The sequence below is a fragment of the Balaenoptera physalus genome (assembly GCF_965194825.1).
Source record: "Balaenoptera physalus genome assembly, chromosome: 4".
Taxonomy (NCBI): domain Eukaryota; kingdom Metazoa; phylum Chordata; class Mammalia; order Artiodactyla; family Balaenopteridae; genus Balaenoptera; species Balaenoptera physalus.
Window position 1 is genome coordinate 32,495,598 of NC_138891.1, and position 25,270 is coordinate 32,520,867.

The window sequence follows — 25,270 nt, forward strand, 5'->3', positions numbered from 1 at the left end:
CAGTATTTTTTTTTTTAAGTTATTGAATCCAACCAACAAACTACTACTCTCAGATGATTAAGAATATAATTATATTGGGTCTTATTCACAGTGTTAACAGACAGTCTTACTCTCAGCCTCAAAGAAAGGACGTACTCTCAACTTTTCTTATTTCTTTAGGTGTAACCTATTGTGGGTATTTGGGTTTTTTTTTTTTCAATCCATATTTCATTATTTTTATAATATTTATCTATATATATATTTATTTTTATTTGGTTGCGCTGAGTGTTAGTTGTGGCAGGTGGGCTCCTTAGTTGTGTCATGGGAACTCTTAGTTGCGGCATGCATGTGGTAACTAGTTCCCCGACCAGGGATCGAACCCAGGCCCCCTGCATTGGGAGTGCAGTCTTAACCACTGTGCCAGGAAAGTCCCTAAATCCATATTTTAGTTTACACTATTTGGGTAATGAGTTGATAGAAATTTACTATCTGATGGGACATACCATACATCTTTTCATTGCCTATTACCTTTTTGAGGTATCCCTTATTCTACTAGCTTACAGTTTATTGAATAAGTCTATTTTCACTTTGGCAATTATTATTAATTATTTTATATGTCATATCTCCACTTTGTTTTCTGTTGGATTCCACTCAGTCCTCTTAATATGTCCCCACATGTTGTGTCCATCTTTTTAATAGATTTTTTTATACCTGGTTCTAGCATTTATTTCCTTAAGTTGCTGCAGCCACAACAATACATATTGTTCCTGGGGCAAGAGAAACAGATACAGTGTATTGATTGTGGTCGTTGCTGGGTTCACGGTTAACTAAGTCAGAAGCTATAACTGATTTTTCCTTAAATGTGTGCTTATTTAAATTAAAATAAACACCTTTCATTAAACTAAGAATAACTTTAAAGTTTATTAACAACAACAAAAAAGAAAGCTTCATGTAATTCTATAATATGTAATTTACAGTAAGTTGTAAAGAATCTATAGTCATAAGTGTGTGTGTTTGTGTGTATGTTTCTGTGTGTTTAAACAATATACGGTGATTGTTTATTCTTACCAGTTGCCGCTTATCCTAACCCAGTGTCCTCAAACTTGAGTTGAACAAAGTAACTTTAAGGAATTTCTGCAGTGAGATGGAGTATCTTTTTTTTTTCTTTCTTTCTTTCACCCCAAGGACTACCTAAGAGCAAGTCAGGCCAAACAGGTTTCAGAGCATTGCTCTGGCATTTATTAGTCGTATGCTCTTGGGCAAATCATCAAATCATTTCATTTTTCTAACCTTCAGTTTCACCATTTGTAAAATGGAGATGATAATACCTGTTTTATGAGATTGTTTTGAGGATTAAATGAGAAAATGTACATAAAGTGGTTAAACCAGAACATGGTTCAGAGAAAGTGTCCCCAAAAGTGGAAACTGCTTTTGTTTTTACAATTATTGTTATTTTTGTCATTGTACCACGATAATTCTTACAGTAATATCTTTTGGAGATTGCTTCTGAGATTTTTATAGGCATCAAAAGTATCCTTGCTGATTTCCCTAGCTGCTGCAGTTTCCATTTACTCAAATTAAAAAATATATACTTTTCGTTTTCTCTTGGATTTGAAATTCCTCAGCTTGTCTGTAGATTTGCTCTGTGTTCACTTAAAGGCCTGTTTTTTCCTTTTTGGTTGAAGGTGGTATCTATTGTATCTTCCCTCAAATTCTATATTATTTCCCAACACCAGCCTTAAATAGGGACCTTTTGGTAAAATGTACACTTTTTTACGTTTAAGTGTTTATTGGATATTTTCTAGAACTGACTGAAAATTGATTTTTATGAGGAATGAACACTTTAGAGTGATCTGTATTTAAAAAGAAGTATGAATGTTTTGGATACTGCTGGCTATTGTGAAACAGTATTTCATTGCTGAAGTAATTTCTTTTGAAACCAGAATAAATGTTATCAATGTCACTAACAAGGGACTACTGCACTCCTTCGACCTTCCAAAGGCAGTTTGCCTTGAGTTCTCGCCAAAAAACACTGTCCTGGCAACATGGCAGCCTTACACTAGTAAGTATTTTCCAATTGTAAAAATATTCTGACAGGACCAACTCAACTCAGTGGGGGAAAAAAAGGAGAAGGTTTATAACCTTATAGGAAAGTAATTAATATTTATGATAGTAAACAGTGTTTTAGAATATTTTTAATCGACAGTGAATCTTGTATTCCCCAAATAGAATGTACTTTAAGTCATTTCAAGGTATAGTAAGTTAGTGAGACGATCCATCATGAGATAGAGGAAAAGAAAAAAGCTCAAGGGAAAATTTATAAAGTAAATAACCAGTGGATAGAGAAGATTGCAAAAATTACGAAGAATAATGACCTTTAAAATAAAAAGCGTTTTATATAATTATAAATGAAAGAGGAAGTACAGTAGACACAACAGCTAAGAAATGTGTATGGTATGACAAAGAGTAGGAAATGGTGTGTCATTTTCTAACACATTTAAAGATCTAATATACGTTATATGAACATTTTATTGGCTTGGCCAACAGGTTCGTTTGGGTTTTTCCATACATCTTACAGAAAAATCCAAACGAACTTTTTAGCCAACCCAATATATAGCTGTGCTTCATAGATCAGTGATAAAATATTGGGTCCCGGTATAGGGCTTATTTTAAGAAGCATTTTGTAATAATGTGGATATTGTTGAATAAATATAGGATAGTAGTTCACTGTTGGGTTATAAACTTCCTGAGTTCGTTCTTCCAAGAGGCATGGACTCTAATGAATATGATTTTTCCAAGTAAGTAAAAGGGAAATTGAGAATCAGTTGAGGACTGTGAGTGGTTTTATATAACTTTTTTTCATGTGTGTGACTTATAGACACAGCTTTCGTGATAAGACAGTTTAATCTGTTTAACAGCAAACTATGTCACACTTAATAAACAAGAAATCTCTTAAGTATTCTTAAAAACTGTAGTAATTAACTCATTTCAGAAATACAAAATTCTGCTCAAACAGCCGTAATATTGTCATGGCTTTAGGAATGGATGATTAAATCTATAATTAAAGCTAGAGGGGAAAGTTGATTTAAAGCAACTCTTATTGGATCTTTATAATCTTGTTCAAATTTTTTCTAAGAGTGAAATCTTTTTACTAGTGTTAGGAGACAATTACTGCAAAAAATTTTGTTTTTATGGCAGCTTCTAAAGATGATACAGCTGGGATACCTAACCTACAACTTTATGATGTGAAAACTGGGACGTGTTTGAAGTCTTTCATCCAGAAAAAAATGCAAAATTGGTAAATAAATGCTTTAAAATACTAATTATTTTTAAATATTTTAAATATCTTTGTTGTATATTATTTGTTTCTCTGGTATTGATTTAGAAAATAACTTGTCAGATCAAAATCTAGATCTTTAAGGATTTTGTATGTGAGAATGTAATAGAGTAAAAACTTGATCTTTTATTTAGTATTTGAATCAAAAGGAATAATATTTTTCTATTATATATGCTGACTAAAACTATTAGTAACTGACTTGACATCATATAAGTATTTTTCCTTAAATAGTAAACAATATCGTAAACTTTAACACGTTAACATATGATGTTACATTCTATTTAAATTTTTTTAATATTCTTTCTTTTCAATGTAGGTGTCCATCCTGGTCAGAAGATGAAACTCTTTGTGCCCGAAATGTTAACAATGAAGTCCACTTCTTTGAAAACAACAATTTTAGTATGGAAAGATTTATGAAATAATTTTATTATTTGCTATAAATATGTACAGTTTTTATTGCCTTACATATGATATCATAGGGTTCTCCTAAATACTGTTAATATATTAACAATTGCTGTTATAGTAATTCATTTGAATAACTCCAAGTGTAATTGCTAGTAAAATTTTATAACACAAACATGTTCTTTTATAATAAATTTTTACTATCTAATAATTACTATTAAGACATTTGAGTACCTCTTTCTGAGTTTAGTTGCTATTGAAATTCTGTGATACAAATTTTTAAAGTATTTTGTTGTGTAGAATTTCAAATACAAAAGTAGACACCTAGTCCCATAACCATCATCCCATTGCCAAACCTTCTTCATCCATGCATCTGTCCACCTACCATCTCTTTTACTCTGCTAAAGCAAATTGTAGACATCATATAATTTTACCTATATCTATTTCAGTATGTATCTCTGAAGATTAGGGCTCCTAATATTTTTTTAAAACTTAGTCATAATACCATTATCACAGATTATAGACTATCTGGTCAGTGTTCAAATTTCTAATAATTGAAAATGTGATAATTTTTTTAAAACTCAGGATGCAAATAAGGTCCTTCACATTGCAATTGATTTATATATCTTTTAAGTTTCTTTAAGCTATAAGTTCCCTCTCCATTCTTTTTTCCCCCTTGCAATTTATTATTTAAGAAACAAAGTTAATTGTCTTATATATATTCCCGTATTTGAGTTTTGCTCTTGTATCCCATTCTGTAATTTAACATGTTCATCTGTTTCCTGTAAATAACTATTTGGATCTAGAGTTGGTCAGCTTCAAGTTCTTTTTTGGGAAGCTGAGGGCAAGACTACATCATAAGGCAGTTTTCAATTCTTTTATCAAGAAGCACATAATGTCTCATTGTCTTTAATTTTGTATGGTTAATTGGCGTTAATGTTCAATGCCTCGATCCATTATATCATGCGTGGTTAAAAATTGATGATACTATAGTTTCCCTCCTTCCCCTGTCATTTATTAGCTGTACTACCTCTATAAGGAGAAATTCCCCTTTCTACTATTTGGTTACCTAGTGGACCATTTATATGGGAAAGGCAAAATAAATATTCTTCTCCTTTATCACTTTTAATAAAATGAGTTCTTTCTTTAGCAATCTCCATTGCAACCAATAGTCCCCACCCCCAACCTAATGAACTATGGATTTAAACATGATGTGTTTCAATCCATTTTAATTACTATTCTTATTGATTCTCAAATTGGCCCATCATTGGTCAATTAGTCTTTAATGACTTTTTTGCTATATGGTAGGACAGATCATTCTAGGATTATCTTGTATATTTCTTGCTGTACACCCAGAATCAGCCAATTCTCCAATATACTCTGCTCCCTTTTTGTGGAAAATGGTATTTAGAGAGTCTGGGTGTAGAGGATTCTCATTGCTACTGTGTTGATTGATCATTGTTTCTAGGCCTTTTTTTTTTTTTTTTTCTTTTTTATCTTATATCTGTATTGCCTTTTGCCAACACCCAAGAATGTAGTTCTCTGGGATAACAGGGGTGATAGTTTGAGAATATTACATCCACATAATTATTCATTTGCTTTATTCTTCATTGACCCCATAGCATTCTTAGAATAGCAATACCAACAGTAACACCTATAACATGATTACTGAAAAATAATTTAAAGAAGAAAGTTTTGCAGTTCCTTTTGTCCTTAGAATATTCCATTGGTGACTGAACACTTTTTAGTACAGTCACCGACTTACAATAGTTTGAGTTAAGATTTTTCAACTTCATGATGGTGTGAGAGTGGTATGTATTCAGTAGAAATTGTACTTTGAATTTCAGTCTCTTCCTGGGCTAGCGCCATGTGGAATGGTACCCTCTCGTGATGCTGGGCAGCAGCAGTGAGCCACAGCTCCCAGTCAGCCACATGATCACAAGGGTCAACAACTGATACACTTACAACTCTTTTGGACCTGTACAACCATTATGTTTTTCACTTTCAGTTGAGTATTCAATAGATTACATGAGATGTTCAACACTTTATTATAAAACAGGCTTTGTGTTTAATGATTTTACTCAACTGTAGACTAATATTAAGTGTTCTGAGCACTTAATATTTAAGGTAGTCTAAGTTAAGCTATGATGTTCAGTACATAAGGTTTATTAAATGCATTTTCAACTTATGATATTCTCAACTTACCATGGGTTTATCAGGACATAACCCCATCATAGGTCGAGAAAGTAGAATGGGAATTGGTAAATGTTCACATGTACAGAAGATGGCATGCAGGCTGATTTTGACACCATCTACACAGTCATTTAGCATTACCCTTCAATTTCCTGCTTTTGAGACTTAATTCTTTCCCCACTAATTTGGGGTTAGCTTGTTTGCTTATCTTACTTGCATACCATACTTGCATGCTTTATGAGCATACCAAAAGAAGGGGGCTGCCAGTTTAGCAGTTTGGTATGCTACTTTTGAATAGCTGTTGATCTCTATATTTGAACAAAGAAAGAGCAATAGCTCTTGATCCCGTTAACTAGGAGAGCGTAGTGTTCATAACATGGTTTCTTACTGCCTAGCACAGAGTAAGCACTCAACAAATATCGGCCATTGTTATAGTTACTATTGTTGATTATCATTGTTGTGGATCTGTTTATCACATTAGTTACAGAATTTTCATTTCCACGTTCTACAGTAGCAGGCTAGGGTCATCTGTCCCATCGAGTGGGCTCTGAGACTACTTTAGTTCAGAGGTTTAAGAGAAGAGAACTGATATTTATTTAATACCTACTATGTGCCTGGCACTGTACACTAGGAATTAGGTATGTAATCCCATTACTTGCCCAAGGTCACACAGTAGTGACTGAGTAGGAATTCAAGCACAGGTCTGTCTCACTCACCCATGCTTTTTCCACTATGTTGCTCTGCCTCACCTACATGAGACTACAGTGAGCCGTTTTGTGTATAGTTATGTTAACCTTTTATAATGCATTCAGAATTTGAGATATGTCTATTAGCTTCTCTCATTAATCCAATGCCATTTACTTTTTTTTAGATACATTTGCAAATAAATTGCATTTGAAAAAAATTAATGATTTTGTTTTATCACCTGGACTCCAGCCGTACAAGGTAACTGCTAATGTTTTTGTTTGTTCATGTGGAATATTATGAGATTAAACCTTTTCCTAGTTTTTAGTGACTTTAATAACATGTCCGTCTTAGTTTATATGCTTCAAAAAGTTTAAGTCATTATTTATGTCTGTGTATCTTAGGTGGCTGTCTATGTTCCAGGAAGTAAGGGTGCACCTTCATTTGTTAGATTATATCAGTACCCCAACTTTGATGGACCTCATGCAGCTTTAGCCAATAAAAGTTTCTTTAAGGCTGATAAGGTTACAATGCTATGGAATAAAAAAGGTATGATAAATATATTTTATCTCCCATTTTGTTTATCAAGCATTAATTTAGACTTGTATTCCTATGTATATAGAAAAAGAAAAGAGTATCAGTGCTTATTCAATAAAAATTTACATGTGCTTTGTTACACTTTTTAATATTTTTCTAATCACCATTAGTTTAATTTGTGTTTTAAATCTAATTAAAGTTTTTACCCTTACAGCTACTGCTGTGCTGGTAATAGCTAGTACTGATGTTGACAAGACAGGAGCTTCCTACTATGGGGAACAGACGCTGCATTACATTGCCACAAACGGAGAAAGCGCTGTGGTGCAATTACGTGAGTGTTCCAGCAGTCTTCCTTTAATAGAATCAATGATAGTAAAAAATACAGTGCCATAAAGATGATATCATCTAAGTTCTTGATCAAGTGATAGAACTCACATATTTTAATAACCTTTAAGATAAAATTCCTCTTATCATCCCCAAACATACCTTATTTTGACAGAATCCAATTAGTTAATTTAGTTATGCCAGCAGTTTAGTAGGGAACTTGCTGAGTGAGATAATTCCATTATAATAGCTCTTTGGGGACTTATTTAATTAATTATGACAGCAAGTTGGTGTAGTGTGTTTAGCACCATCTTCAGAACTGAAGAGTTTTAACCACTTCATATTTTGTTTCGATGAGTTAACTGTGAAAAAATAGTTTTAAAATTCTAGCAACTCCCTAATCTTTTTTATTTTGAATTGAACATGTCAGGGTAAGGTAACCTTTCTTTTAAAAACTGTGTATTCCCATTCAAATCAGGAACAAAACAAGGATGACCCACCCCCCTTCCATTTATTATTTAACATTCTGAAAGACCTAGTCAGTGTACCTGATCAAAAAAATAAGTATACAGTTTTGAAAGGTGAAAATCGAATCATCTCTGCTCATCAGATAGAAGTCACAGCATAAACAACAGCCTCTTAAAAAGCATAATGGGAGGAAAGATTCCATATATAGCAACAAAAAAGAAATATATAGGGCTGATGGGAAGAAAACTTTAAAACTTCTGAGGGGCAAACTATAACCTTTAATAACTTTACAAAGATGTCATTTCTCTCCAAATTGATCTAAAAATTAAACTAAAATGCCAGTGGATTTTCTTTTTTACAACTAGATAAGCTGGTTCTAAAGTTGATATTGAAAAATAAACATGCAAGAATGTTTTGAAAACTTTGCCAAAAAAAAGAGTAGCAAAGGAGGGATTCTGATACTATTAGATATTAAAATGTAAAGCAATTGTAATTAAGACAGTTTGGTTCTGGCTTATGGATAAGCAGATAAATCAGTGGAACACAGTAGGATCCATGAATAGATCCATACTTCCAAAGCCATTGACGTCTAATAAAGTCAGCATTTGAATCAATACAGGAAAATATTGATCATTTAATATATGGTTTGGGGACAGTTGGCTAGCTATTTGGACCAAAAAGTTACTATTGCTAATTCTTTACCAAAATAAGTTCCAATTGGGCCAAAAAATTGTATCTAAAACTACAGAACTAGAAGAAAATGTGGGAGAATTTTTTTAAAAAATTTTTATTGGAGTATAGTTGCTTTACAATGTTGTTAGTTTCTGCTGTACAGCTACAGCAGAGTGAACCAGCTATACGTATATTTTTTCTAATCTTAAAGTAGAAAAAGACTTTAAACAAGGTAGAAGTCGTATGGGGAAAGTGATAAATTTGAGTATATGAAATTACAGATTTCTACACTGGGGGAAGAAAAGAGTCCATAAATTAAGCAAAACAAACAAAAAATTAGGGAAAAAATTTTTAGACAAGGGATAAATATGAGAAAAGGTGAATTTTGTTAATATCTCAAGTGTAACAATAAAAGACCAGTAACAGGAGAGAAAAATAGGTATAGGACAGTAAAAAATAGTCCACAAAAAAGAAATAAAATTATGTATAAGTATACTAAAAGGTGCTTCATTTCTAATAAAGGAAAACAAGATACAATTTTTCACTTAGTAGGTTGGCAAAGATAAAAATTTGAAACAGTATCAGTGAGAGTGTGGGGAAAATCTTTGCTATCAAAAACTACTGGTAGGGCTTCCCTGGTGGCGCAGTGGTTGGGAATCTGCCTGTCAATGCAGGGGACACGGGTTGGAGCCCTGGTCCGGGAAGATCCCACATGCCGCGGAGCAGCTAAGCCCGTGCGTCACAACTACTGAGCCTGTGCTCTACAGCCCGTGCTCCGCAACAAGAAAAGCCATTGCAACAAAGAGTGGCCCCCGTTCGCCGCAACTAGAGAAAGCCCGTGCACAGCAACAAAGATCCGACGCAGCCAAAAATAAATAAATTTAATAAGTTAAAAAAAAAAAAAAACTACTGGTAGTGTAAATTGGTACAAGTTCTTTGAAGGGCATTTCGGTGGTACATTATGAAGTAAATGTATGTGCCCTTTGACCAGGCAGTTTCTCTCCTACAGATATATTTGTGTACATTTACAGTGGAGTATAAACAGCAAGATTTGTAATGGAATACAGTGCAGCTGAATGAGGCAGAGCTCAATGTGTTTACGTGGAAAAATTTCCAAGAGTATTAAATGAAACAACAAAGGTTTAGAACTTTTTGTGTGTGTGTGAGTGCCTAAGAGAGAGATGCTTTATTTCAACAAAAATATTCTGCAAGGATATGCAAGAAGTATAACAGAGGGCTGCCTTTGCGTAGAGGGACTTATTTTTGTGGCATGTCTTTTTATATAGTTTGTATCTTTATTACTGTATGCATATATTACCTCTTCCAAGAAAAACTAGTTTATTAATAGTAATAATAACCTATGCTTCTATGAGCCCACATTGCCAGAATGTTTACAAGAAATTAAGGGACTTGCCTGGTGGTCCCGTGGTTAAGACTCCATGCTTCCACTGCAGGGGAGCACGGGTTTGATCCCTGGTCAGAGAACTAAGATCCCATATGCTACGCGGCGTGGCCAAAAAAAAAAAATTTAAATAAAAGTACTAAAGACAAATAATAATATACAAAATTGCAAAACAATTATAAAAAAAAATAAAAGAAGATTCATTAGGGGTTCTTAAATAAATTTATAATCATACATTAATCCCCATAGTATGTCATGTAAAAATATTTTAATTTTAACATACCATGAAATTTTTGGATTTTTTTTTTTTTAGTGTTTGATGTGTTTATGAGTATTATATGATTGTAATTTGTGCTATTAAATATTATAATCCTGTATGTATTTCTTTATCACTAACTTGGATTTTATATTCTTTTTCTAGCAAAAAATGGCCCCATTTATGATGTAGTTTGGAATTCTAGTTCTACTGAGTTTTGTGCTGTTTATGGTTTCATGCCTGCCAAAGCAACAATTTTCAACTTGAAGTGTGATCCTGTGTTTGACTTTGGAACTGGCCCTCGTAATGCAGCCTACTACAGCCCTCATGGACATATATTAGTACTAGCTGGATTTGGAAATCTGAGGGGGCAAATGGAAGTGTGGGATGTTAAAAACTACAAACTTATTTCTAAACCGGTGGCCTCTGATTCTACATATTTTGCTTGGTGCCCAGATGGTGAGCATATTTTAACAGCCACGTGTGCTCCCAGGTTACGTGTTAATAATGGGTACAAGATTTGGCATTATACCGGCGCTGTCTTGCACAAGTATGATGTACCATCAAATGCAGAATTATGGCAGGTTTCTTGGCAGCCATTCTTAGATGGAATATTTCCAGAAAAAGCAATAACTTACCAAGCAGTTTCAAGTGATGTACCTAGTGAAGAACCTAAAGTTGCAACAGCTTATAGACCCCCAGCTTTAAGAAATAAACCAGTCACCAATTCCAAACTGGTAAGTAAAGTTTTACTACTTTGGTAGGAAAAGGTTTTTCAGTGTGTAGAGTTCCCTAGACCCTTTTCTTATGCATGTTCTTGTGTTACTTAGTATCTGATTAGAAGATATAAACTCTAGGGTAGAAATTGTGGAGGACCTGCTGCTGAAGATGGTGAATGGTTGTTTCGGGGTTTTTTGTTTGTTTGTTTGTTTGTTTTTTTGGCCGTGCGATGCGGCTTACGGGATTAGTTCCCTGACCAGGGATTGAACCTGGACCCCCTGTAGTGGAAGCGAGGAGTCCTAACCACTGGACTGACACGGAAGTCCCGGTGAATTATTGTTAAGTTGACAAAGTAATTAATGTAAAATCTCTGGGAAAGATAACTGGGTGTGACTTACTGGGTGTAGATTGTGGGCTCAAATTCAATTGCCTGTCAGGCTAGGCTGGTAGTGTAAGGCAATGGTGAGTGGGAGAGAATGGTGAAAGGGAGAGAGCATGCCCTCTTTCAAGGCCATGGCAAATACACAGCAGTAGCCCATTGTTTCCACAGGAGATTTTAGGCCCAGTTTGCCAAAAGTTTGATTTTTCAAGACAAGTCTGGATGCTTGTATGAAATTTCTCAATTTTTAAAACACTGCTGTTCAAACAAAACACACTTGTTGTCCTTAGGCCATCAGTTCCTGACCTCTGTTGTAAAGTTATGACTGGAGTATTGGTCAGATTCTGATCTGCTTTAAAATGTTAGCATTTCAGAGCTCAGGGAAAAGCATTTATTAATATCCTGAGTTTCTGTGATGACGTGAAGCAATAAAGTTGCTCTAAGAATGAACAATATTATTCATATTAATAGAATGATGACCATACAATAGGTGTAAACTGGGACTGTTCCAAGTAAATGGGAATATATAGTCACTTAATTATTAAGGCACTCAGGGAAGTAGATACTTTTTCAAAGGATAAATATTTCTGTGCCTCCAATGTGCTCCTAACCCTCTGAAAAACAAAAACAAAAGAACAAGCCTTCTTCCTCCACAAAATGTAGCATTTTGACTTCAGTGAAATGTTGTTGAAACATTTTTGTTGCATTAAGTTATTTAGTAAAAATATATAAAAACATATAACAAATTAAGCCCTGTTTACTATTTTTGTATTTAGATTTTTTTAAAAAGGATATAATAGTCTTAGGATTTGTTCTGTCTCTTTATTGAAATTTTCCTTACCTGAGATTAAAAAAAAGAAGTGACCTTAATGCATCCTGCTTTCTAAATCTGTGTAAGATAGCACAAGAGGAAGAAGTTCTGAATTAGTGTATATTTTTATTCTCTGACTCATAAAACTAATTTGTTTTGGTTGGTGGAAGGAGAAAAATTAATATAGAAAGAATATATTTTGAAAATAGTGAAAAAACACTAGGTAAGAACTTCTTAAAACCAAACTTTTTTTTTTACTCTTTTTTTTTTTTTTTTTTTTTTGGCTGTGCCGGGTCTTAGTAGAGGCACGCAGGAACTTTGTTGCAGCATGTGGGGTCTTTCATTGTGGCATGCAGGCTTCTCTCTAGTTGTGGCGCTCGGGCTCAGTAGTTGCGGCACGCAGGCTTAGTTGTCCCGCGGCATATGGGATCTTTGTTCCGCGACGAGGGATCGAACGTGCGTCCCCTGCATTGCAAGGTGGATTCTTAACCACTGGACCACCAGGGAAGTCCCAAAACCAAACTTTTTTGACATTTAAGATTTCTACTAAATTCTTGCTTTTGTATATATAACCTGGTGATTATGTGATCCTATCACATCATTTTATTTGAAGGAACTATATGCCTGTGAATGAGAAATTTTTGTTTGTATCTAATTCCAGAAAATAGCTAAATGGCAAAGAAAACATTGTCAAGAAATTACTAGAAACAAAGATAGTCTGGTCAATAACTTCACAAAGGAAGAAGGTTACATTGCAGAGGGGAAAAAAGGTGTTTGGATTCCTCCCCCTGAAGGAAAAAATTACCTTTTTTATAAGTAAAAATTCATATATAAATTATACTTAAATATTTCTTGGCTTTCAAAAAAACCCTTCACCTTTATAATGTGTTCATCAAAACAATCTTATAATTGATGTAATTGAAGAAGCAAACTTTATTAATGAGGATGAAATTGTGTACAGTAGACACATAGTACTAAAGCCAGAAAAGCTCATGATCCGTGGTAGCTGTGTGGATTTTTTTCGTCTAAAATGGAAGTCTGTCAGGGGACTTCCCTGGTGGTGCAGTGGTTAAGAATCCGCCTGCCGGTGCAGCGGACATGGTTTCGATCCCTGGTCCGGGAAGATCCCACATGTTGCAGAGCAACTAAGCCCACACACCACAACTACTGAAACCCGCACACTTAGAGCCCGTGCTCCGCAACAAGAGAAGCCACCGCAGTGAGAAGCCCACGTGCAGCAGCAAAGACCCAACACAGCTAAAAATAAATAAAATAAATTAAAATAAATAAATAAATAAATAAAATGAAAATCTTTCGGTGGCTACATGATGCTCATAGTGTGGAAGAGACTTGTAACTCATCCTTTCTTCTTGCATCATTCTTTTTTTTTTTTTTTTTAAATATGAAGTTCAGTTTGAGTTTTTTTTTTTAAATAAAATGTATGTCTGTATTATTTTAAATTTTTATTTATTTATTTATTTATTTTTGGCTGTGTTGGGTCTACATTTCTGTGCGAGGGCTTTCTCTAGTTGTGGTAAGCGGGGGCCACTCTTCATCACAGTGCACGGGCCTCTTACTATCGCGGCCTCTCTTGTTGCGGAGCACAGGCTCCAGTCGCGCAGGCTCAGTAGTTGTGGCTCACGGGCCTAGTTGCTCTGTGGCATGTGGGATCTTCCCAGACCAGGGCTCGAACCCGTGTCCCCTGCATTGGCAGGCAGATTCTCAACCACTGCGCCACCAGGGAAGCCCTTGCATCATTCTTAATTGCTTTCTCTTTTTTTAAAAAATTCTCATGAGTAGAAACTTTTTCAGCCAAAGCAAGATACTATAGAAGAACTCACTATTGAAAGAATATAAAACAAATGTTCAAGGATTAGTATATCTTAACTAACATCATGTGCAGTGGGGATCAAAAAAGTGCAAGAGGCTTGCCATGCAAATTTGTCTGTTCTACAAATGTGGGTTCTCATATATTCAGTTGCTTCAAGTAGGGTAGTTCACACACAGAACTTCGATGCCTGCAATAGTTAATGCAGCTGCTAAGATAAAAATCAATTTATGGTTTTTTACTTATTCCTCTATATCTTAAATGTTTGAGCTCTGCGCATTTGATTATAGCACTTATAAGTACATTACAGCTCTGAGATCTAGTACTCAAGAAACTTCAAAAGTGTACATCATGGTGATTTAATACACATTGTGAAAGGTTTCCCCTCATCTGGTTAATTAACATATTCATCACCTCACATATTTATCTTTTTTTTTTTTTTTTTTTTGGTGAGAACATTTGAATTCTACCCTCAGGGAATTTCAGTTATACAATTATACAATACAGTGCTATCAAGTATAGTCACTGTGTTTTACATTAGATCCTTCTTGATCCTGTATGTAATTCTGTTGTTGTTGAATGAGGTTGACAGTTATATAAATATCTGATGATGAAAATGATTGCCTGTTTTCACAGTATAGTCTGACAAGTCATTTAGTGTTTTAAAACCTCTTCATTATGTTAATTCTGGATTTATAACTATGTAGTTACCCCCTTCTTATTTGATTTATTTTTTTATTGTCTGTTTTAGTTTTTCCATTTGCTTTTATTTTTAATCTTCTAATCTCTGATTTTGCAAGATCTAGCAAGTGACTCTTTGTGCTAAGAAAACAAATGAGGCAACTGTTTCTGTTGGCGGTAGTCAAATCCAAAAGGACCCCAGAAGAAGCTATTGTTAGTATCTAATTTCATAAAAATCATGTGTCAGTGGTAGTACTAAGAAAAATTCCATTGTTTAAACAAAAATAAAGTGAATTTTGCTGGCTCTTATATAACTGAAAGATATCATATATCAACTAGTAGGAAGATCCTCATTAAATCCATCTTGACCGTTGAAGTGTGCCTACAACAAGAGTTTTGAAATATCCTTTGCCAGTGAACTTATGATAAATTTGGTAAAGTAAGTTTGTCCTATACTAGCCAAATTGTATAATTTGTTGTATATGTTTGTAAATACATGGACTCCATTTCAAAGTCATTTATTTTACATTTTCTATAGCATGAGGAGGAACCACCTCAGAATATGAAACCACAACCAGGAAATGAGAAGCCGTTATCAAAAACAGCTCTTAAAAATCAAAGGAAGCATGAGGCTAAGAAAGCTGCAAAGCAGGTACTTGGGGCACTTATCTTTTCAAACAAAACAAACAAATAAAACCAATTAAGTTAGCTCTATGCCTTAAAGTTTAAAGAATTGTAGTCCTAAAAACTTGACAGGTTATAAAATGTAGTTGGAGTTAGACTTAAGTAGCCAGAATGTCTCTTTTGTGTTTGCCTATGAATTTCTCAGTAGTCCTTTATATATAATGTGGGACCTAGGAAACTGGAACTGACCTTAAAACCTGAAACCCTCATGGGATTATGTAGTGTGTTACTTGCCACAGACCCTTTTGGAGGAGCCTGTGTGAAGTGGTATAGTTTGCTTTCTTGAAAGCATATGTTTAAGAGAGACCAGAAATTACATGACTCTAAGGCCATTTTGTCACTCAGTATATTACTATAGGAAATTGTTCAGCTGGGGATCTAAACACTAGAGTACCCAAACAATGGAATTGTTCTAAAATAATTTTTTATATGACTTGGTAGTTGAAAAACCACACCAGCATAATAATTGACAAGTAAATTGTCATGGTGTGTGGCTTACGGTGATATTGAGATCTGCTGGGCTGGAAATTTGTGGTTAGTAAAGTCATGGTAACCACATGTTTGAGACTGAGACAATTCCATCTTCTCTATTAATGCTTGAATTTTGACAGTTCTAGGTTACTTGTGTGTTTTGATAGGCAGTTACTATTTTAAGGTATAGAATTTCATTATGCAGCCATATTCTGCTAAAATCTGGGCCTAAAAAAATCGATGTGCTCTTTTGTAGTTAATATAGTTCATCTCCAGAAATGTCTTTAAATAACTCAGGCTTAGGTCATTCCAAGTAAAATGATCTAGTCCATGTATTAGACTTGTGTAAAAAGGAGGACTTGGCCTTTCATCAGAGTGGGTAGAGACCTCTGCTGGCCCCGAATATTACAAACTGGTAGCTAAGATTCCTTTTTTGTTGTTGTTGGTTTTCCAGCTAATAATTACAGGTATAATTGACAAATAAAAATGTTAAAGTGTTCAATGTGATGATATGATGTAGGTATACATGGTGAAAGGATTCCTATAATCAAGTTAATTAACACATTTATCACATATTTACTTCTGGAGGATGGAGCACTTAAATTCTACTTTCTTAGCAAATTTCAATTACTGTATTCAGTACAATATAGTATTATCAACTACAGTCACCATGTTATACATGAGATCCTCAGACCTTATTCATCTTATAACTGACGGTTTGTACCCTTTTACCAACCTCTCGCCGTTTCTCCCACCACCCTCCAGCTCCTGGCAACCACCATTCTACTCTCTGTTTCTATGAGTTTGACTTTTCTTTTTTTTTAGATTCCACATATAAGTGGTACCATGCAGTATTTCTCTTTCTCTTTCTGGCTTATTTCACTTAGCATAATGCCCTCCAGGTTCATGCGTGTTGTTGCAGATGGTAGGATTTCCTTTTTTTATGACTGGATAATGTTCTACTCTGTGTAAATATGTATGTATGTTTATATATCACATTTTCTATATCCGTTCTTTCATTGAAGGACACATAGATTGTTTCCATACCTTGGCTATTATAAATAATGTTGCAATGAACATGGGAGTACAGCTATCTCTTTGGGATAATGATTTTTGTTTCCTTTGGATATATACCCAGAAGTGAGATTGCTGGATCACATATTTTTAATTTCTTGAGGAACCGCCATACTGTTTTTTATAATGACTATAAGATTCCTTCTAATTGAGATTTAAGGGCCTTCAGAAACCCCCTCAACGTAGAATCCTACTTTTATAAGTGATGTTTCTTCCTCTTTATCAGAAGATATTTTTAATATGACCATTGCTGGTACTGAGCTAAGGTCCCTTTGTAATAAAATATTAGTTGTTTATTTATTTTTTTTTTTTATAACTTTTATTTATTTATTTATTTATTTATTTTTGGCTGTGTTGGGTCTTCATTTCTGTGCGAGGGCTTTCTCTAGTTGCGGCAAGTGGGGGCCACTCTTCATCGCGGTGCGCGGGCCTCTCACTATCGCGGCCTCTTTTGTTGCGGAGCACAGGCTCCAGACGCGCAGGCTCAGTAGTTGTGGCTCACGGGCCCAGTTGCTCCGTGGCATGTGGGATCTTCCCAGACCAGGGCTCGAACCTGTGTCCCCTGCATTGGCAGGCAGATTCTCAACCACTGCGCCACCAGGGAAGCCCTTAGTTGTTTATTTTTAAAAAATATTTATTTACTATTTATTTTGGCTGCGCTGGGTCTTAGTTGAGGCATGCGGACTCTTAGTTGTGGCATGCAGACTTCTTAGTTGCGGCATGCATGTGAGATCTAGTTCCCGCCCAGGGATTGAACCCAGGCCCCATGAATTGGGAGCACGGAGTCTTACCCACTGGACCACCAGGGAAGTCCCATTAGTTGTTTATTTTTGTGTGTTTTTCTGGTATTTGAGCACATAAAATTTGGGGAGGAGGGTCATAGAATCAGTATGTCTCATTTAGAAAAATTAATATTAAAATAGTCTGACTTCTTTTTCTTTTTGCCTACACCTCACGGCATGTGTGATCTTAGTTTCCCAACCAGGGAACCCACACCCTCTGCCATGGAAGCGTGGAATCCTAACCACTGGATCACCAGAGAAGTCTCAGTGTGACCTTCTTAAAGATAACTCTGTGGTTCTTTTGAAAAAACAATCAGTGCTATTAACGTAAAACATAATAATTACAAAAACAACCCCCCACACACACCCCACCTCGTACAACCATATAATCACCCACACATGTTATTTACTAAAGATGATACTACTAATCCATCATTTTGGAGTTATTCTGCGTGTTTTCTCAGTGATGACAAAGAGTTTTCTACTTGCAAGATAATCCTTTCAGTATGTATTTTTCAGACAACTGGCTGGAGTGAGTAAAAGTTATGACTGTGTGATAGAACAAAGGTAAATGATCTATGACAGGATCTCATCCCTGACTGTGAATTAAGGAACCAAAGATAAAGGAGTCAGATGTACATAATCTAACCAAGTACTTTTATAAACTGGTGATGACTTTGTAAGCTTATCAGCTTTACCAAAAATAATTGAAACAAAGAGTTTAATCTTACCATGTACATAACCTTTTTTAGAAAATGACCAGAATTCAAGTACGTTAACACAAACATTTTAACTTATTCTTGGTTTTTTAAAATGTGGAGGAAAATCGTCATTTCACTTAACTTTACTTATTTATTTATTTTAAATTTATTTTTATTTTTATTTTTTTGGCTGCGTTGAGTCTTTGTTGCTGTGCGCGGGCTTTCTGTAGTTGTGGCGAGCTGGGGCTACTCTTTGTTGCGGTGCACAGGCTTCTCATTGCTGTGGCTTCTCTTGTCGCGGAGCACGGGATCTAGGCGCTCGGGCTTCAGTAGTTGTGGCGCATGGGCTTGTTCCACGGCACGTGGGATTTTCCCAGACCAGGGATCGAACCTGTGTCCCCTGCATTGGCAGGCAGATTCTTAACCACTGCGCCACCAGGGAAGTCCCTCACTTAACTTTAATAGTTTTTCATATTTATGACATTTATCTTCCTAGAAAATTAATATTCTCAGCTGATTACAAACAACTAAATTAAAAATTTTTTTATCTGATGTCAAAAGTGAATTTTGATAGGCAAAGTGTGTCTCTTCTCCTTTTATCCACTCTTCTCCTTTAATTTTATATTATGAAAAATACCAAACTGTGTATTATCAGAACTTATAGGCTCCTTAAGAGTGGAAACTAAATAATTTCTTTCTGAATACTCTGTTAAAGTGCTCAGTAATATTCTCACATAGAAGGTTAGGAATTAATGTTTGTGGATTGTAATGTACAAAATACAACCAACATGACTCTAAAGAGAAAAAAATACTCCAATTCTGCACTCTCTAAAAACTCTCTGGTAGACATTTTTAGATTTGGAGATCTAGGAGTGATAGCCTGTCCCATGTTCCCCTGGGATGCTTTGGTAGTTCAGAGTATTCCATCCAGAACTCTTAAGAGGTTTTAGAGTCTTGCAAGGGTCTGTGTATTCCACTGGGAACTCTATAAGGAAGAAGTAGAAACCCTACCTTTGGTCCAATAAAGAAAGACTTTAATAACTTTTCCCTCCTCTTGTCAAAACTATGTCTTGTCATAATTACAAAGGAGAGTCGGTCTTTTGCTCTTTCATTTATTTAGCATGTACAGTCAAGCTCACATTATGCTGAGGGCACAAGTAAACAAAGAAACCTCAGGTACAGTCTCATGGGGGATAGTACAATGCAGTTACAGTGTTACAGTAAGGAAACATACCATGTGTTGTGCAACTAATCTGGTCTCTTGGGGGGTGGGGGCATTTTCCAGAGGCCTAAAGGATAAGTAGGATTAGCCAGGTGACCTGAAGGTGTTCTAGGCACAAGGAACAGTACACATGAAGGCCAGGAAATAAGAATATATGGCACCTTAGGGGAAATAAAAATGGTTCAGAATCAGTGGTTACTCGGTGAGAAGGGACGAAGCTAGAAAGGTCTCAGAGATCTGATCACTTTGGGAGCAATATACTGTCCCTTTCAGGGAACAGAGTTTTCCATGGCACTTTCTTGCAGAGCTGAATAGATCTGATGATAAATAAATCTCTATGGAACTTACCCTGTAGCATCATCTATTACATGTACTTGATATACGTGTAATAGTTTTTGAGGATATCCCAAGAGTGAAACTTCAAACACCTTAATTAGAAAAGCCCTCTCACATTTCCAACCATCCACTTAGTGGCACTTCCCAAAATATCCAAAAATTTGGAATGCTTATTTGCTGATACAGAAACCTCCTAGTTTACTCTGGTAAGGTCATTTCATTTATTTCCATTTGTTATTATATTACTAATTACATATTTTATATTACTAACATAATATTTTATCATATTACTAATGTAATACTATATTACTAATATACTATTATTTTTTATTTTATAATTATGTTACCTTAATTTTGGGGGGTGGGTGGGCGGCCCACACATCACAGCATGTGGAATCTTAGTTCCCTGACCAGGGATCAAACCCGTACCCCCTGCATTGGAAGCGCAGAGTCTTAACCATGGGACTGCCGGGGAAGTCCCTAACTTTAAATTCTAGCTCTAGCAAAGTGTTCCCTATGACAATTATATAGTGAAAACCTTTTGGGTAGCTCATTATACTGTGACTTTTTTTAACACTTCATTGTAATTATCTGTTATGGGACAATATAGCACACTTCATGAGACCAGCAATTCAGATCCTTTCTTTATATAAAATGTGCAAAAGATAAAATCATATATTGGTTTCTGAATTTTATGTACCAAGGCTATGTTTGTTGAAATACTTTTAATGATTTCATTTTAGAAAATTGAATTTTTGAAAATATTTCCTATAGGAAGCAAGAAGTGATAAGAGTCCAGATATGGCACCTGCCCCTGCCCCACAGAGCACACCACGAAATGCTATCTCTCAGTCAACTTCTGGAGACCCTGAGATAGACAAAAAAATCAAGAACCTAAAGAAGGTGGGAGGCTTAAGTGAAAAGCACATGTGTTTACTGAAAGAATACATGAGAATTACACAAGGAAAGTAATGCTTAGATGCCTAAAGACAGGCATCCGAGAGGTTTGTAGCAGTCCTCATTGTTGCTTTTTCACCATGAAATACTGTAACTTAGGAATGGCACCTATTTTAGTTCTGTTCACAGTTGTCTAAAGGATATTAGTCTTTATTATTGATTTTTGGAGTAATAAGAAATAATGTACATTTGAACACTTTTATACTCACTTTTTCATTAGACACTTGTGAGACAGGTAAGAGCAGATATTTATCCCATTTTTAAAGATGAAGAAAGAGAAACGAAAGTAAGTTTATGAACGTCAAATTGCAACCAGTTTGTGATGGTGGCCTTGGAGGTAAAATCCAGGTTTCTAGAGCCCTTCCCAGGCTACATTATGGAGTTTCTCTTAAAGCCAAAGACATCGTCCAGGTACAATAAGGTTCTGAAATAAATGGTGAAAATGGTGATATATTTAAATACATATACATGTACATGTATACACATAGATGTACATATATGATAATATTAATTAAAATCTTGAAAAATACTTTGCTAAATTCCATGTTCTTAACATACCCAATTCTACATTTAATTTTAAAAAGTAGTTTACCTTAGCATTTTAGCAGTCTGTTCCTGATACAAATGTAAGATAATTGATTTTCCTTATTCAGGTTTCACATTGATATGATTGAATTGTTAATAAGAAAATTTGCATTCTAAAATTACTTATTCTTCCTTTTGACTCATAATATATTTGATGTTTGCAGAAACTGAAAGCAATCGAACAACTGAAAGAACAAGCAGCAACTGGAAAACAGCTAGAAAAAAATCAGGTCTTTTCTGCATTTTTCACTGGGGCTCACAGTCACTACCACCCTTCCCCTTTTTATTATAAGCAATTATTCAATCAGGTAAAAGAGCATATCGATTTTAAAACTTCTTTTGAAAACCATATGCCAGTTTTTTTTTTTTTAACATTTTTAGTCTTAAATAGGCAAGGATAGGGGAAGACATGATGTGGATCGTGGTGAATGAGGAAGTCACTATTTCCTCTGAGGCATACTAATGCCATTGCTGCTGAAAATAAAGGCAGTTTATATTACGTTAGACAAATAGAAGATTCTCTTCTTTCCTGTGTCTCAGGTCGCACTGTCCCGTTTGGCCCTTTCCCTCCTTCTTTCCTCAACACTTTGAAGCCCAGGTGTAGAATGGAAGATTTATTAGACCTAAAGATGCATGCAGTAAGACAGCTCTGTTTTTTGCCCCCTTAATTCATACCAAATAACAAATTAGAACTTGTTTCTAATCTGTATTTTTAAATCTATGTTTACCAGTAGATCTGGTAAAGTCTCAGAAATATTCTTTCTCTAAATTTTTTCTTTTTTTGCTATATGGCTATAGATCCAATAATTATTTTATTTCCTATTTAATAACTTCATTGTTTTAAACTTTTCTAGTTGGCGAAAATTCAGAAAGAGAAAGCCCTTCTCCAGGAGCTGGAAGATTTGGAACTGGGTATTTAAAGATTCAAAGAAAGCAAGTTGGTTACCAGAAATCAGTGCAAACATATTTTCTGTTAAACCCATTGGTGTACATGGAATATTCATGTGCCCACATTTAATGTTCACTTATAATTTTAACCATTTATCCAAGATTCTGCATATGTGTGGAATTATTTAATAATGTCTGTTACATTGATTTTTACCTCTTGCATCCTATATCATGTCAACACATGATATAGAAAAGAGACATATGATTTTTTTTTTAAGCTAAGCTTGACAGATTGAAAGACCAATGTCATTGTTTTTTAGTAGGGGACAGTATTTACCATATAAATGAATAAAGATGTTTTAAATTTGATCATTGTTGACTTTGTTATAAGTTCCTCAATTAACAGATCCTTTATTAATTTACAAGGCAAGTTTGGGAAATATTTCCTTTGAATATATAATGTGACTGTCTTGATCCTAAACACTATATTATCAAATGTTAAAGAAACGCCTTAAAATCAGGTTGTACTGAATATATTAAATTGTTGGGACTTCCCTGGTGACGCAGTGGTTAAGAATCCGCCTGCCAATGCAGGGGACACGGGTTTGATCCCTGGTCCAGAAGATACCACATGCTGCGGAGCAACTAAGCCCGTGCACCACAACTACTGAGCCTGCACTCTAGAGCCTGAGCGCCACAACTCCTGAAACCCACGCGCCCAGAGCCTGTGTTCCTTATCAATAGAAGCGCACCGCAACAAAGAGTAGCCCCTGCTCGCTGCAACTAGAGGAAGCCCACGCACAGCAATGAAGACCCAATGCAGCCAAAAATAAATTAATTAATTTAAAAAAATAAGATAAATATATTAAATTGTTTATATTATTTGTAGTATTTGAAGTAGTTTTTCTGACTAGTTCTAAAAAGTAAATATAGACTAAAAATAGACATTTTTTTGATATTTCAAATAATAAACCTGATCATTTAATGATGAGGTAAATATTTTCTAAACATGAACTGTGATCATTTTGCTATAGTCATCTTGTTTTGATTCACTCATACGAAGAATAAAAGATGTACTGATAATCCAAGACACTCAGCTATCAAAACTAATTTCTATTTGGTTTTAGAATCTATTACTGTTAATTTTTTTCATCTGATTTACATTTGAAGTTATTTTTATTTCATTTGCATTGATACAGGTTTTCATTATCTAGAGCTAGTATTTAAACTAAGTAAAAGAAAAGAATCTAGGAATACTTTGAGGGATATACACAAACAGATAACTGAGTTTACTGATGCCCCAAAGCTGCAAATAAGATTTGGTAAAGACCTAATGCATTAAAATTTGAGTGGCATTTTAAATGTTTTGTGTGTGAAGTGAGTGTGGACATACACACACTCATGTACATATAATTGCTTTCAACATTAATTTATTTCTGATAATAGAAACTTAAGCTTTTTTAAAGTAATATATTGCTTTTATAATATATTTAAAAATTGTTTTTCTAATAAAATGTTAAATAATTCGTCCTGAGACAGTATAATGTTTTTTGGCCTGGCAGCCTAACAATTTTTTTTAATTTTAAATTTTAAAAATGAATTACCAGTTTACACAGTTTACAGCAAATATATTAATCATTTTTAAAATGTTAACTTAAGGGAATTCCCTGGCGGTCTAGTGGTTAGGACTCCACACTTCCACTGCAGGGGCATGGATTGGATTGGTCTGGGAACTAACATCGCATATGCCCCGTGGCCAAAAAAAATTAAGAAAAATAAAATAAAATGTTTATTTTAGAGGTAGTATCATTGAACCTTTTGTTTTAGTCAGATGCTTTTTAATTGCTCCAAGGTGACTGTTCTGACCAAAATTAGATTGCTTGGACTCGTTTTTTAGAATTGTCTTTATTTGTGTAATCATTTAATCCATTTAATTTTTTCCAAAGAAATGTTTTATTTCTGAGCACATATCTCTATAAAAATCACTGGGCTTCCCTGGTGGCACAGTGGTTGAGAATCTGCCTGCCAACGCAGGGGACACGGGTTCGAGCCCTGGTCTGGGAAGATCCTACATGCTGCGGAGCAACTAGGCCCGTGAGCCACAACTACTGAGCCTGCGCGTCTGGAGCTTGTGCTCTGCAACAAGAGAGGCCACGACAGTGAGAGGCCCGCGCACCGCGATGAAGAGTGGCCCCCGCTCGCCGCAACTAGAGAAAGCCCTCGCACAGAAACGAAGACCCAACACAGGCAAAAATTAAATAAATAAAATTTTTAAAAAAAGGCCAAATTTTCCATTGGCACTCCCAATACTCTTCCCAAATCATCCAAAGCCCAGATGCTATAATAATCTTCCTAACACCCTCTTCCTGAGACTCCCCTTGATTCCCTGTGGTGTGTGTTCCCTTTGCTGCAATGAATAATAAATGAAACTTTTTCAATTCCTGGTGTGATCTTGACCTTAAAGGCTTTGTTTGATGGGATCTAAAAGACATAACAACCAATGGCAATGGATTACTTTTTATTTTGGTCCAGATTTTGAAATGGAACAGGACCCTGTGGGGCTCTCACGGGTACAAATCCTTTCTGTGTCTCTGGTTTCTTGTTTGTGGGAAGTAGGCTTCATTCAGCCTCCTTGACCTTCGGGCAGATTCAAACAGTTGCTAATCAGGGAAGGGAGGGAATGCAGAAACAAGGGAGGAGCAGTCAAGAAACAATAGTGCAGCCCTGGGGAATATACATAACAATATCTTTGAGTTCTTCTGCAGGAACTAAGGCCCCTACCCTGGTGGAGGATGGTAACTTCAAGCTGAGCACCTCACCACCAACCAATCAGAAGAAAGCCGCACACCCTGCATCCCTCACCCCAAATTTTGCCTATAAAGACTTTTATAGGCAAA

At 35.3% G+C, this 25,270-nt stretch overlaps 1 protein-coding gene across 9 annotated transcripts in view; it reads left to right on the forward strand.

The window, feature by feature from the left end:
• The window catches only part of EIF2A (eukaryotic translation initiation factor 2A), a 38,130-nt gene extending 15,388 nt beyond the window's left edge, over nucleotides 1-22,742 (forward strand). For 2 of the 9 annotated variants that reach the window (XM_082459561.1, XM_082459562.1), the window contains 11 exons: nucleotides 1,923-2,041; nucleotides 3,178-3,277; nucleotides 3,633-3,715; nucleotides 6,783-6,856; nucleotides 7,000-7,144; nucleotides 7,347-7,463; nucleotides 10,420-10,991; nucleotides 15,212-15,325; nucleotides 20,718-20,846; nucleotides 21,650-21,793; nucleotides 22,340-22,742. In XM_082459561.1, the coding sequence (XP_082315687.1) occupies nucleotides 1,923-2,041; nucleotides 3,178-3,277; nucleotides 3,633-3,715; nucleotides 6,783-6,856; nucleotides 7,000-7,144; nucleotides 7,347-7,463; nucleotides 10,420-10,991; nucleotides 15,212-15,325; nucleotides 20,718-20,846; nucleotides 21,650-21,793; nucleotides 22,340-22,405 (1,663 nt within the window). In that variant the 3' untranslated portion in view covers nucleotides 22,406-22,742. The remainder of the gene's footprint in view (nucleotides 1-1,922; nucleotides 2,042-3,177; nucleotides 3,278-3,632; nucleotides 3,716-6,782; nucleotides 6,857-6,999; nucleotides 7,145-7,346; nucleotides 7,464-10,419; nucleotides 10,992-15,211; nucleotides 15,326-20,717; nucleotides 20,847-21,649; nucleotides 21,794-22,339) is intronic. The other 7 variants (XM_082459563.1, XM_082459566.1, XM_082459564.1 and 4 more) reach the window with 6 other exon arrangements.
• Nucleotides 22,743-25,270: the final 2,528 nt, after the last annotated feature.